This window comes from Meriones unguiculatus, chromosome 11 (assembly GCF_030254825.1).
Source record: "Meriones unguiculatus strain TT.TT164.6M chromosome 11, Bangor_MerUng_6.1, whole genome shotgun sequence".
Classification (NCBI taxonomy): domain Eukaryota; kingdom Metazoa; phylum Chordata; class Mammalia; order Rodentia; family Muridae; genus Meriones; species Meriones unguiculatus.
In genome coordinates this window covers 6,575,760-6,591,356 of record NC_083359.1, presented here as the reverse complement: position 1 = coordinate 6,591,356, position 15,597 = coordinate 6,575,760, and the positions used below count along the sequence as shown (strand labels likewise).

At 42.3% G+C, this 15,597-nt stretch overlaps 1 protein-coding gene across 6 annotated transcripts in view; it reads right to left on the bottom strand.

Annotated features, from left to right (window-relative positions):
• Positions 1-15,597, bottom strand: part of Arhgap44 (Rho GTPase activating protein 44) — a 152,082-nt gene that overhangs the window by 119,091 nt on the left and 17,394 nt on the right. The window contains exon 1 of one of the 6 annotated variants that reach the window (XM_060363500.1): positions 601-658. The exons of the other annotated variants lie outside the window; for them this stretch is intronic. Within the exon in view, the coding sequence (XP_060219483.1) occupies positions 601-650 (50 nt within the window). The 5' untranslated portion in view covers positions 651-658. Of the gene's footprint in view, positions 1-600; positions 659-15,597 lie in introns of those variants that run through there. 6 annotated transcript variants of the gene reach the window in all.

The window sequence follows — 15,597 nt, the reverse complement described above, 5'->3', positions numbered from 1 at the left end:
CTGATTTCATTCTTCTTCACAGCTGAATAAAACTTCATTGTATATACATGTTACATCTTCTTTCCCCATTCATCTGTCTGTAAACATGGAGAGTCAAGTGTCTCTGTATACTGATTTAGAATCCTTCAGCTATATACCTAGGAGGAATGCTTGAATTAAATGGTAGTTCTTTTAGGTTTTCTGGGAAATTTCCATGCTGATTTTCATAGCGGCTATACCAATTTACACCCACACCAGCAAGAAGTATTCCTCTCTCCCCACATCCGCACAAGCATTTATGGTCATTTGTTTTCTTAATGACACCCATTCTGATAAGAGGGAGACAGAATCTTAATGTTTTGATTTGCATTTTCTTGACAGCTGAGAACGCTGAATGCACTTTCCATATATTGATTATTTTTTTCACATTTTTTTTTTTGAAAAGTGTCTATTCGGCTTTTACTCAATGGACTAGTTAGTCTTCAGGCATCTAACTTCTTAAGTTCGTTTCTCAATCTGTCCAATGTTCTCTTTGTAGTGTAGAAGCTTTTCAACTTCATGCAGAAGTTGAAGTTCCTATTACTTCCCAAGCTCCTGGGCTCCTGTTCAGAAAACCCCTACCTGTGTCTGTAGCTTTGCTTTTTGCTGTTGTCCTGTTGCCGGTCCCACATCAAAGTCACTAGGAGAGACAGGGATACTGTATCAATCATTGACATGTGGATATCCAGATCTCTCAGTCCTATTTTTTCATATTTGACACCTTTGTCAAAACTTGCACTGCTTCTGAACCTGTACCACGTCATGTTGGATACTGTGGCTCTGCAGAACAGTTTTAAATGGGGTACAGCAATAGTGCCAACACTGCACTCTCTTTGATCAGGATTGCTTTGGTCATTTGGGTCATTGGTGCTTCCATATACATTTTATTTATTCTGTTTCTGTGACAGTGTTGTTATAGTTTGGATGACATTGTATGAAATCTGGAAACCACTTTGGTAACACAGCCATTTTCACATTAATTCTGCCAGTCAATGAGCATGGGATGTCTTTCTACCTTTAGTGTCTTCTTCCATTTCTTTGCTTTGTATTTGAAAGTCCATTGTAGGGGTTCTTCACCTCCTTTATTACACTTATGCCTAGCCTTTGTTTTGATTCTTAAAGTTACAGTACATGGGATGTTTTCGTTGTTGTTGTTGTCTTCTGATTTCTTTCTTGGAAAATTCATTACTGTTACATGGTAAAGTAGCTGATTTTTTATACTGGCTTTGTAACAAGACAAGTTTTTAATGGAAGCCCTGAATGTTTGATTTTATTAATTTATACTAATATTTATTGAGTACCGGCAATATACTCAATTTGGTACACACACACACACACACACACACACATATATATATATCAGTGAGCAAAGCAAGCCAAAATCTTTGCCACTGAAACTGTCACACTATAATAAAGTAAAAAAGTAAATAAAGTTGTAAGTGTGTACAGTCACAAGGTAACCAGTGGCATGGGAATAAAGCAGAGCATGGGGATGGACCCTGGGTATGAGGCTGCAAGACAACCACAAGTAGGCCAGTTAGAGGGAGCCACATGGAAAAAGCAAGGGCCTAGAGAGTTAATACAGAGGGAAGTATAAATTTTAAAAAATAATAAAAATAGATAGACAGACAGACAGATAGATAGATAGACAGAAAGATAGATAGATAGATAGATAGATAGATAGATAGATAGATAGATAGATAGATAGGTAAACACATAGATAGGTAGATGGTATGATACAGAAGAATACTCTAGGGCAAGGAAATAAATAGTGTAGATGCCATAATGTGGTAATAAGCACGGTTCATTACAGAAAGGCCAGTGGACCAAGCAGGACTGGGGTAGGAGTCGATGATAACTATCAGCTAGCATATGTCAGCGGAGTGGGGCTCTATGGATGGGTCTTCAATCTCAGGTGGCGGGAGGAGCATGGACTCATGAAGTGATAACCATGCAATGTAACTGTGCTAAAGAGTAAAACTGACAATAAATGCTACAGAAAACCAAAAACCAAGACGTAGGGAGACTGGATCAGAAAGGGTTGGCAGAGCTGGTCTGGATGCACCATGTGATGTGAAGACCATGCTTACGAAAGCAGAGGAGGCATGAAGATCAAGAGGAAGCACGCTGGAACAGGAAGAGAGAGATGGGTAGCTTGATGAGGTAAGAGTGAAATCAGACAGGGACACAATCAAGGTGGATGGACAGGGAACCTGACCCACAGGACCCAGCAGTCTTCAGCCAGGCCCTCCACTGCAAGAAAACAGTTAACAATCACGATATACAACTTCTTAAAACAAAAACAACCAAAAAAACACCAGAAATGAAAGCTGCCCTAACTCTATTTACCTATTTACTGAGACTAAATTTTCTGAAGTTGATCCCTAAGCTGCATAGAGATGGTAAGAAAATAACAAGATAGGCACCATCATTATGAATATAAGGAAATGGTTACATATAAGATGTAAGTGCAAAATTAAAAAATAAAGAAACCCCAGTAAAGTAAACTCTTAGTTAAACAAATCCAACTGTAAATCTTTAAATATAGGACATTATACTAGTGATCAGTGGATGATTCAACATGAAAACAATCTACTAATTTCAACTAGTTCACTTACAACAGCCAACCCCTGACTCAAAGATACGCTGCTATGCAGTCAGGGGCCTATCATACTGTCCTCTGAGTGGCTCCACCTAGCACCTGATGGAAACAGGTACAGGGACCCACAACCAAACCTATGGTGAAGCACAGGGAGTCTTGTGGAAGAGTTGGGAAGGGGGAAGGATAAAAGAACCCAGAGGGGACAGGAGCTCCACAAGAAGGCTAACAGAGCCATCTAACCAGCACCCAGGGGGTCCGGTGGAGACTGAAGCACCAATCAAGGACCACATATGGACTGGACCTTGGCTCTCTACACAGATGTGACGAGGGGCAGCAAGGTCCTCATATAGGTGCCCTAGTAAGGGGAATGGGCTGACTCTGACATGGACACTGTTGCCTGCTTTTCAATCACTTTCCCCTGGAAGGGCTGCCTCACTAGATCACAGAGGAAGAGGATGCACTCAGTCCTCATGTGACCTGATGTGCTGGGGTGGGTAGAGGGCTTCCCTTTTCTGAGGAGTAGGGGAGCAAGGATAGGAGGCAGAGGGAGGAAGGGTGGGACCAGGAGAAAAGGAGGGAAGGTCCTATGGCTGGGATGTAAAATGAATAAACAGAAATGTTTTAAAAAGACAGAAAATCTATACAATTATCTCAATGGATACAGGAATGCATTTGATACAATTCCATACCTAATCTAGGTAGGGGAAAAGAGAAAATATCTCATTGTAAATTTAGGTGAGTTTCTTAAGCTTTGCAAATTATTCCTGCATGAACCAAAGCCCTAACACAAACAGCACAGCTAACACTAAAATTGAAGGGTACTTACTGCCAGGGCTTTTAGACATGATCTGAACATTCTAGAAAAATCCAGAGATAGATAGATAGATAGATAGATAGACAGATTAAACCACTTAAGGAAAGAAAAAAAAAAAAAAACAACCATCAATATTTGCAGACATCTATTAAGTAAAACTATTTCAAATTGGAATTTTTGTAGGGAAAAAAAATGGCCAAATACCAACAATGCCATATGGATCCATATACTGTTTTTAAAATTTAACAGAGATGTAACTAGGAGAAATTTCACCAAGGTTACTGATAATGTATACTTAAAAAGATGTCATGACAGCAGCAATGCAAAACTATAAATACAGCATCATATAGCATCTATGAAAGCAATAGAACCATAAGAATAAATAACTATGCTAAAAACAGCTAATACTGTAGATTAACAAAGAAACAGTAACCAGAAGGCCTGGACTACATGTTGACATTTCTTTATGGGCAGACAGACCTGGAAAGCAGTGAAATATATAAAAGACATCCACAGGCAAAAGGCAAAAGCAAACACATTTCCACTTCTTATTGGGAAAAAAATAAAGAGGAATTACATAAATAAGAAAACAGCTGTATTAAAAAGACTCAAAATGATTGTATTGTTTATAAAGTAAATTTAGCCCTCTGTACTGAAGGTAAAGGAAGAGGGAAATTCACTCTGGATGTCAACCTTGTATTCAGAAAAGCCCTAAAGTCCAAGGTATGGGAGCCAAAGAGAAGAAAGGCTGGAGCGAGCGAGTTCATAAAGAGCCACCCAGGACTGTCAGCCACAACTGGGACAAAACAAGCTCCAATAATTAGTCCATTGTCGTAGTGTGAGCCCCGTAGAGTGTGTTGGAAGAAATGAAGGAATGAGACAGAGTGACTTCCTTCGACTGCAAGGAAGGCCTGGGAGCACCTCAGAAGCACAGGAGAAGGGAAAAGCGGGGGTGGAAAAGCCAAGGCTGGCTCCCAGCAGTCTTGCCTCGGTGTCTGGCACCAATGACAGAAATAGAACACTCTGAAGACAGGGCCAGGATGAAAAGTTTTATTTCAGAAGTGGAAAACTAACACACTAAGATGCTGCAGTCAAAATGGCCATGAAAAGTTAAGAGCACTGGGGAATCAAAATTCAATTATCTTCTTATGTAAAGCCATGGTTCCAATCATACTGTGAGCAACTTTGGCTGTAGTGCTACACTCAAGAAAATGTCAACAAAGAAAAAAGACAGAAAGGAAGCCCAGAGAGGAGCAAATCAGTCAAGCCAAAGGGGTTAAGGGGCTTTTGTATGGAACAGATTGAGTCTGGTCTCCTTGAACCATAAATGCAAAAAAACAAGATATCAAAAATCAGAGCTATCTCTTGAATCACGAAAATATTTATTTACAGGATTTTTTGGGGGTAAACACAAACAACCACTCCAAGGAACACTGTAGCCATGAAAAACATTACTCAGACTGTTGTAACTGCAGCTGGAAAGCAGAGGTGACACTCTCCATCCCACACCCAGTATCTACTGAGCACCTTCCGTGCGCCAGGTGCTGGGTGGGCACTGAAGACACAGGGTCCATGGCAACTGCGATGGACCATTTAGTATGTCACTTTGACGAGCCCTAGAATCCAGTTTGGGGTTACCACCAGCCTAGATACTGTTTTGTTTTTTTGTCTTTTTAAAGATGGGATAAATATAACCAGTAGGTTTGAGACAGTTATCATTCAGAATGTGGCTAGGCCTGATCCAATCAACAATATCAGAAACCTGAGGTCCTTGAAGTGAACTTTCAGACTCAATACTGCAACAGCAACAATCCCGGCCACAGCCCAGAACCTACGCAGCAATTGCCAGACTCATCAACTGCATCAGGCAGGATCCAGCCTAGCCAATCAGCTAATGACATGCAATGACAAACACTGGCTACCCCCAAACAGAAGGCAAAAACGAGTGTTGGAAGACACCTGATGTGTGCTCCTGACCTCCATGCTCACGTACACACATTTAATGTGCATGTGTGTGCGTGAACATACATACACACTCTTATGAACACATACATACATCTCCACAAACATGCATACAATATACTGTGGGTGAGTATACATTTGGGATACCTCCAGCTCCCAAGAAACCCTTCTTTTACTTAATTTGAGCCCAAAGTACAGGAAAAAAAGGTTCACAAAAGGTAAGCTGTGAAATGCTGTCTTTAGCCAACAGTGAAAATACAGTGAGATACTTCGCGATCACATGAACAAGTTTTAGTAGCTTGTATAGCTCTAAGTGCTTGATTTATTATAACAATAACAACTAGCTATTGTTTCTAATCTGCAATTTTGTTTCTCATTTATAAATAAGGCTTTATCATAGGTAATATACATATATTAAAACATATGTGGGGTTCAGCACAATCAGTGGCACTAAACAGGCACTAGGAACTTGAAATGCCCCTGACATACAACAGGGGAATCTTTATTAAGATATTTCAGGGCTGGGGACATGGCTCACCTGTATGCCTATCATTCAGGAAACCCTGGGTTCCAGTCCTAGCCCTGCAAAAAATGGGTACAGTGGTGAGTGTCTAGAACCCTAGCACTAAGAAGGTAGAAGATCAAAAGTTCAAAGTCATTCTCAGCTATATAGCTAGCTTGAGGCCACCTTGGGCTGCCTACATTAAGAGGAGAAGGAGAGGAAAAGGAGGAGGAGGAAGAAGAGGAGAAGGAAGAGAAGAAAGAAGAATCAGCAATGAAACAAACAGAATTCATTGGACATGTCCTCAAGTTTACATTTTGAAGGCAACCTTAGCTGGCTATTGTGCTAGAATCAGAGAAGAACAAACCCACTGTGCATTATGGTCAACGGTATGGTGAAAAAAATGTCATCAAGGGCTGGGACTCACGCAACCAGATGTCTTAGTGATGGCAAACCTCAGGATGAGGAAGTCTGGGTGGAAGACCATGAACCATGTCCTGGATATGGAGAAGTTTGAGAAACCTTTGAACATGTACCTAGAGACACAGCACTAGTTAAGCTCTGGTGGCTTCTTAAAGCCTGGCAGCACGCTCACAGACTCCCTGCTCCTCTTCTTTCTTTCTGCTGTTGGTTTGGCACACAGCCGAAAATGCCAGCAGAACCAGATTTGCTCCTTGGCTCAAAATTCAAACTTGTCTCTGGTTTGCACAGCCCATCTGCAGCTCTGAAGGGGCTGACAAGCAGCAAGTGTGTGAGTCACCTGCAAAGAACCATCACTGACATCAAAGTCATGAAGGAAGAGATTACAGAAAGACAGAGTAACCCAGGCGGCCCACCCTGTCCTGTGAGGGACACAGCTATGAAAAGGACAGGAACATGCTCAGAAAACTACAGTGTCACAGGACCCACAACGCCCTGTGCTGTGGAATTGTGAACAGAGAAGGATGCAAGGGTACAGGCTGAGTTCAGCAGTATGCCAGCTCTTACCTTCTCTACTTTGCTGAGCTTGGGGAAAGTGGTATGGATGCAGCCATGAGGCTGGGAGCCAGGCAGGGCAGGGTAGACAGTGAATGTGAGGCAAAGAAATGGAAACAGTGAGTCTAGACAAGTCTTCCAAAGTTCGGCTCTAACAGGGGAGGAGATGAAATATAAGTAGCAGGAGGTTGAGAGCTTATGTCAGTGCTCTAGGAAAGACCACACAGTTTAAAAGTTCAGTGGATCAAGTTATTTGAAAGATGAGGTGGATGAGAAGCTGGGAGAGGGATACTTGTATAAGGTTCAAGAAAAGCAGACATGGGAGGGCAGAAGAGAGAAGGAAGACACCTCCCCTATCAGAACAGGTCGTGGGGTGGCTTTAGCTATCAGACCTTTTGGCTTTGCACCTGAAAGGCAAGGTAAACTCATCAGTATTACAGTCTGCTGAAGGATAAAAGCAATAGTGAGAGGAGGGTGTTGGAAGGGAATTAATTATATCACATCACAGAATTTTGGGGGCTGTGACAATTTAACTGTCAACTTTACAAGAATCTAAAATCACCTGGGAGATGGGCCTCTGAGCATCTACCACTTCTAGATACATATTCAAAGGAATCTAAGTCAGAAGAACACAGGTATGTGCATCTCCATGCTTACTCCAGTGCCACTCATGACAGATGAAGGACCAGAGAAAGCACGCTATGCTTAGAAAGGAGAGGTTTTAAAATCTACAAAACAAGAAGAAACACTGGAGGACAGAAGATAAAGCAGCCTAGGGGAACCATCACTGCATTGTTCCTCTCCCGAGCTCTGGTCTGCACACAACTGCATAGGTGGAGTCTATGAGATGGCTCCACCCTGGTTTTTACAAATGTCTTATAGTCTACATGGGTTTCTTCCCTTGAATATTTACCAGTAACGGTTTATTAAACAGCAAAGCCCTACGGACCTTCATAGACCTCTTGGTACTGAGCTCCCTAAGAACTAGTTTTAACCCAGATAGACAGCAGTGACAGAGCCACACTTTCCTATCCCAAAGGCAGTTGGTGACATAGTACTGCAAACTGACTGGTGGATTGTGGGCAAATCCAGGCACTCATCTGGTTGTGGATAAAAATTATTGTTTATATTGAAAAGAACTTTTTCTATTTTCTATTAAAATAATATTTTGTAGTATGTACAGATTAAAAATGAAATGTAAATAAGAATGTTTAATTAGCCATGCTGTGTTACATTAAGGCTGTACTTTATTCAGTGTCTGTGATTTGTTTTTTAAACTATAACAGCAAAGCCGAGTATTATTTCTCAAAAGTTGAAAGATTCACTATCTGACCTTGTACCCATGTGCCTTAGGGTTTACACTAAGATAAACACCATGACCAACAACATGGAAAGAAACGAGTTTACTTCAGGTTACAGATTAGAGTGCAACATGAGCAGAAGTCAGGGCAGGAACTGGAATGGAGACCGTGCTTCCACCGTACTCTACATATTGACTTGTTCCTCATGGCCTGCTCAACATTCAGTCTCATATATCCCAGGATCACCTGCCTAGAAATGGCACCACTGTCCTCTTTCACCCTACCCCAACCCTTGTTGAGCCCTCCCATATCAATCATTAATGACTTGCTTATAGGCAATCTATTGGAGGCACTTTCTTAATTTAGGTTCCTTTTCCCAAATGACACTAGCTTACATCAGGTTGACAAAAACAACAATTATGAAAAACCACAAAAAGAAACAACAACAAACCAACAACCTAGGGCATCACAATTTGCTCCATTATTGTAGTCACCTTTGACCAAACTGAAGCACAGATTTTTAACACGGATGCCCCAGCAAAATACCAATCAATTCAAATTGTCAGCTACAAGGAAATCCTAAAGCCATCCCAGCACCAGGACCACAGGACTTTATTACTAGCATGGTTTACGAATCTTCTAGCATTGTCAAAATGATCCTAGACAATGTCAAAAAAAAAAAAAAAAAGGTAAAGAAAAGGAGGGAGGAAAGAGAGAGGAGAGGGGAGGGGAAAAGAGAAGAGGAGAAGGGAGGGGAGGGGAAGGGAGAAGAGGGGAAGGGGAAGGAGAAGGGAAAAATAAGGTGCCTTTATCTTTCATCACAACCTATAGCTGGGCCTCTAACACATGGCTGAGGTGTTTGGGTTGCTTTTTTCATATGCAGCACTGGAAAAGTGAAAGCCAAAGGCTTTATACTACTCAGAGAATAAAGAAAAAGTAAGATAAACATTCCGCTTCTTATGACTCTTCTTTTTTTCTAGTTAGTGTTTGAGGATCAAAGCTCTGTCAGATAGCCAGTGTGATGGCCCTGGTTGAGGTTCTGGGAAAGCTACTGGGCCTATCTTCAGACACCATGAAGAACTGAATGGTTTTCTAACTGTGCCTATTATATAATGCAATGGATTTCGTCTGCATTAGGCTGACATGTGTGAATGTGTGTCTATGAAGATCACTGGGCTTAACAAACACTGACAATGTTTTCTGTAAACAACCTTTTGACGACTTTGTGAACAAAAACCAAACATGCAAAATAATCTAGTTTTACATGAATACTGACCCTCCTCATTGATATTCTGGTGAATGGAAACATCCAAGTCCTTACTGATCAGCATACTCCCGTGACTGTGTCTTCCTCCTTGTCAAGCTGTACAGTTCTCTTGTTGTTGATTTAAGTTCAATTCAGCAAAATATTACTTCTGCATAATGACTCCTGAATTGTATATATGTTCTTCAAGGACAGAATTCATTTAACTTATATATATATATATATATATATATATATATATGCACACATATATATGTTAAATATATATATCATATATATGTGTGTGTGTGTATGACTATATATACATATATATGAGTATACATATACGTGTGTGTGTGTGTGTGTGTGTGTGTGTGTGTGTGTAATGCCAAGCAGTGGCTTGACCAGAGTTTACCTAATCCATTTCCCAGGTTATAACCTTGAAGAAAACCTGAACTGCAATTCACATAAACATATAAGTAAATTCTCTACCTACCACAAGGAGTAATCTTTTTCAATTTTAACTGACATCTCAAAAATCATATTATGATACATTGAATAGTTACAACAGAAAGCTTAAAGGGTTTTTGTTGTTGTTTTTTGAGTCCAGTGGTCATCCCTTTCAGGCTGTACATATTTTTTTGTCTCCCTTTTGGGACTTCCTATGACCTCTGACACAAGACAAAACAGAGGTGAAAGAAAACAAGCTGACCCTTTACATTCCTAAGGGAAAATGGATGTAGTAACACGCTCAACAATGGCAGCTCTGAGTGCATGAGAGACCCTTTATCGGAGTCCTTAACACGTCCAGTTTGGTGTTTTATCGTGAGCAGATTTTGAACTTTATGATGTGTTTCCCATACAAGTTGATAGGAGTGTATGATCATTTGTCCTCGGTTAATTGACTGTGGAAAAGTATATTCATTCTCTTGTGATGTTAGCACAAGCCCACATTCCCGGGGGAACTTCCTTTGGTTATGGTATTATTCTTTGATACAGTGCTCTCCTGGATTGGCTGTTCTTAAGAATGACTGTGTCCACACCCGTGCAGCTATGGCCTATACTTTTCTTGTAACGTCTTTGTCTTCCTTATCGGCAGAGTCAATACAGGCCTCAAGAAGTCCTGCTTCCTGAGTCTTGTGGAATGGCTGTTATTTCTTTAAATGCTTAGCAGACTTTGCCAGGAAAACTGTCTAGGTCTAGGGGGTTCCCCCATTTCATCATGGAAACAAGACTATTCAAGGTTTCATATCCTCTATGGTGATTTGGTAATTTGTGTTTCCACAAACTGATATTTTACCTAGCTTGTCAAATTTATATGAAGGGTGGTTTACGGTGCCTTTAAAAGTCCTTAAGTGACTCACTGCATGTAGAGGCAGCCCTCTTGGGTTGACATCATACTCTGTGCCTTCTCTCTTCCCACAGTAGGTCTGGCCAGATAGTGTGTATAACCTTCTCAGAACATCAGCTCCTAGTTTTGTTTTTCTCCCTCCCACTGTTTTTTCTGGGTTGTATTCCACAGATTTCCTCTCATCTCTAGAATTTGTTTTCTTCTGCTCGATTTCAACTTATTTCGTTATTTTTATATTTTTTAAGATAAAAAGATTACAAATTTTGTATAAAAACACCAAATGCTATGAAGTTCCAAGTTTTTTATATACCTCACAAGTTTTGTATCTTTATTTCATGAGTATTTTTTGTATGCCCTAAGAAACGTCCTATTTGACCTGTGGATTAAGTCTAAGTATGCATACTGTGTAACACTTGAGGCTTCTTCATCAGCTCTTTGTTGATTTCCACCTGAATTCCACTGCAGCCAAACAACATATTTTGTATGAGTTCAAGTTTTACAGTTTGCTATGGTTGATTTTAACTGAAAACACGGTCAACTGCAAATGGTTCGGGAACATACGAGGGAACTTTGCCACCATTGTTGGAGATTTTCTAAATGTCAACTGGACCCAGTCCCCTCACAGGGCATATCAGTTCTTCTACGGCCTTCTTGAATTTCTCTGTGGTGAGAATTCTACAGTAGCTGAAAGGGATGCTGAAGTTGGCCTCTGTGATCGGTCTGCTTCTCCTCCAACTCCCTCCCAGTTCCTATCTCAAAAGTCTTGGGAACTCTCATGTCACCCTGGTGAATGGACCCTGCCATTCTGTTATCCCTGCTGTTATCCCTGTGTTGATCACTGGTTCTGTCTAGTGTGTCTCACCCTATTGAAGCCACTCTGTCTTTCAACTGCGCCAACTCGCTGAACTTTTAGTAACTCTAATTGTCTGCAGCCAAGACAACTGGACTTGCAATGTTGAAAACCATATCTGAAAATAACGATAGTCTAGAGTTTCATGTTCAAGGACTGTTTATGGTGTACTCCCTGAATGACAGGGATAGATATGCAGCATTCTTATCCCAATATAACCCCTCACCACACCCAGCTCAAATTAACTATGAAAAGCATAAAGCACTATCATTAGAGAGCCGTGTGGTTACTTTCAAAAGTTCCTACCTGAGGAAGGCCATCTTCACTGCTAAAGCTTTACAAGGAGTGAGAGAATGAAAGGAAGAAATAAGGAAAATCCTTCCTAGAACCCAAATATGCTAAATTTCTAGGCTCGATGACATCAGCCTTCTACTAGACGTTCTCTCAGTTGGCTTCCTTCCTCCTGGCTTCCCTGCTCAGCGAGACTACATTCTAAACCAATTATAATCCCAGGCCCCGTGTCAGTCCAAGCCCAGCGTCTCCAACATGGGGCTGTCTATCAGCCCATAGCACCCACTTTCCCCACCTTGTCCATCTGTCACATGAGTGTCTATCCACCTCTTTGAATGTTGCTCCCTTCCTACGGACTGCCTGCTTGTCTCCTTATCTAACTGAACTGCTTTTAAGGCCTTGCTTTTACATGTCTTGTCCTCTATAAAGTCTCCCAAATAAGAAAGAAAGAGGAGGAGGAGGAGGAGGAGGAGGAGGAGGAGGAGGAGGAGGAGGAGGAGGAGGAAAGCAGGGGGTGGAGGAGGAAGAGGAAAAAGAAGAAAAGGAAGAAGAGGAAGAAGAAAAGCTTTCTGAAGTATTAGCTTCATTTACCAATGGCCAGTTTAGGACCTGGATCTAATTACTAGTCTGCCATTTATATGTTTGAATTGGAGCCTTTTTTTTTTTAAACCTTTTCTTGACTAGCCCATCTCTTTTAAACTGAAGATACAGGGGGCTCTACTTACATTACAGTTTACCCAGTCCTATGACACTTATTGATAAGAACACACTCTGGAAAATCCATCCTTAGGTATATTTTTGTGCTTATACAAACCCATGGGATGTGCTTATAAAAAATCCAAGTGGCTGAAAGGCTTTGACAACATTTGGTGATAAAATCAAGGATTACCATCATACATCCAAATGTATTATTTACTGGAATGTCACTCTACAGCATGTGACTGCATGCCTACTGTGGGGTCACAATGATCACTGCAGGCTGTGCCTCAAATCCTTCTGTCCTTTAGTCATCACCTCTTCCACGCCACAGTGTCTTGTTCACTATTCCAGCCTCCTCTAGGCACCCCACCACTAGGACTCTTCCAGTATTTCTATTTCTCCCAGTACTGAACACAATAAGCGTTCAGTGCCTGGGGCGGGGTGGGGGTGGGGCTGCTATTTCCCTTAGTGACTGAGTATAAGAAGAGCATGTTTTTGCAAAGAAATGCTAAAGGCAGCAATGTATAACCCTGCACACCATAACCACATACAGCTTAACCCTCCTCCGTTACAGTCTGTGGAATCCCAGGACTCGGAGAGATTCAGGAAAGGCAGGAAAGGGATCTTTTTACAAGTGAGAAAAACAACCAGCATCAGGCCCTTCTGCCCTCACCACTCTGGAAAGCCAAGAGTGATGCGCAAAAAGGACAGGCAGAAGAAGCTTCTCAGGATATTGACACAGGGCTTCCAAAGCAGGCGGGAAAGGGCACCAGGCGTGGGGAAGTCAGGTTGTTTCCTCACAGCACCCTCACCCTGACAGTTAATGCTTTTAGAAGATCTACCAGTTTAAAATACAAGGCACATATTTTGAAATTAAAAGGGAGAACGTAGGGAGAATAACCCAAAGCGAAGGGAGAGCTGGATTAAAACGGAGGCGAGAAAGCTGAGGCAGATCCTCACTGGAGGACTGTGGGTACAATGACAAGAAGGGATGCCACAAGACTCTACAAGACCCTGTCTAAAAGGACACACACACACTTCAGCCTTGTTGCTGATGAAGGAAGCTCGGCAAACGTAAAGTGGATGAAGACTTTATACCCCTGGTGTAAAGAGATGCAGTGCTGACTTCCCATCACTGTCATTAAACACAGGACAGATACAACTCAAGGGAAGGGAGATTTACATTACATTTCAGAGGCTTTGGTTCATCATGGTGGGGAGGATACAGCACAGTGGAGCAAGCAGTTCCTGTCACAGCCACCAGGGAGCAGCAAAGAGGAGTACAGGGCAGGGGAAAGCCCCAAGGACTCATCCCCAGAGACCCCCTTCCTCTAGCTGCCCCATCTCCTGCTCCTCACCACTTAACAGTATACCACCACGTTAGGAACTTGCCACTTCTCAACACTACCACCGTGTCAGAAATCTGTCAAAATCTTGAGGCCATAATCCTCAGAATCCAACCACTTCTCAGAAGCTGCCAACAGGTCCTCAATGCAAGAGGCTCTGGCGGACCTTCATATTCCAACTATAATACCCGGAGAGAGAAGGGAGCAACCGCTCTTATAAATATGGGGGTCAATTCCCAATATCTGAAGCCCAAGGCATGAGGTCAACACAGCAGGAAGCCTCGAGGAGAGTCAGCTACAACTCAGGGGGCCGGGAAGCTTTCTGTGTCACTCTGAGGCTAGCTTGTTCACAGTCAGTTGTTGTCAACTTGACAGAACCCTAGACGCGCGCCTGGGAAGAGGAGACTCTCAGTTGAGAAACTGCCTCCATCAGATTGGCCATGTCTGTGGGGCATTTTCCTAACTGCTGCTCGATGCGGGAGGGGACAGCCCACTTGTGGGCAGAGCCTTCCGGGAGCGGATCGGCCTGGGCTGCATAGGAAAGGTGGCTGAGTGAACCAGTAAGCAGCGTTCCTCCATGGTGCCTGCTTCAGTTCCTGCCTACAGGTTCCTACTCGAGCTCCTGTCTTGGCTTCCCTCAATGACAGATGGTAGCTTGTAAGTCAAAGAATCCCTTTCCTCCCCCAAGTTGGTTTTGGTCCGCCTTTTATCATAGCAACAGGGAGCAAACTAGAATACTCACCCGTGAGTCTTGGCAGTGAAGCTAAGTCTTCGTATGCCTATGCGTCGGTGTGTGCTGCGCCAAGAACAAAGGTACACGGCTCCCAGGCAGCGATCTCCTAACAAGTGGCACGGATGGACAGCCTGGTGCAGGCAGCTCCAGGGAAACCTGGCTATTGCAGCCAACACTGACAAAGAAGTGCCGGGAAACCAGGGACCCAGTCACCAAGATCCCTGTCCTACCTGCGTGTGGCCTACAGCTGTGTAATGAGCACACTGACAAAACAAAACAAACAACCCAGCACTCTGGGTAAGGAGGAATTTTTCTAAAACCTAGCATGTGATTTTCCAGGTGTACAGCTTGAGTTAAGAAAAACAAGGTATTTCAAAATGCCAAAAGGCCATACATAGTGCTACCCTCTCTGTTGTTGCTGTTGTTCTTTTGTTTTGTTTTGCTTTACTTTGTTTAAGAGAATTAAAACAGGCCATGCATGTAGTAAAAAATGGAGACTACCTTTCCTGTTCCCAGTTATGCAAGGCCCTGTGAACAGTCTTCCTATTCCCTTAGAGATGATCAGTGTGCATTTACAAATGTGTTAACTACTCGTGTTTAGAAAGCCATTTGCTCCAATGTGCTTTTTACAGAAACCGGGTCAGATACAACCTTCAATGTCCTGCATCTTACACTCCCGTTCGTCAGCCTGTCTCTGAGATAACTGCCTATTAGTGCATTTAGATCTGGTTCTGACAGCATGCTACCAAGTCTCCGTCTACTTAAGAAGCTAAGGAAGAAATTCTACATGCATCCAGCTCTGTATCTCAGGGTTGTGTGTCCCCTTTGTTACTGTAGACTTTGCTAAAGCACACCTACATTTCACTTATAGTTTGTCATCATTATCGACCCATGCTCGCCTCAAAGCCCA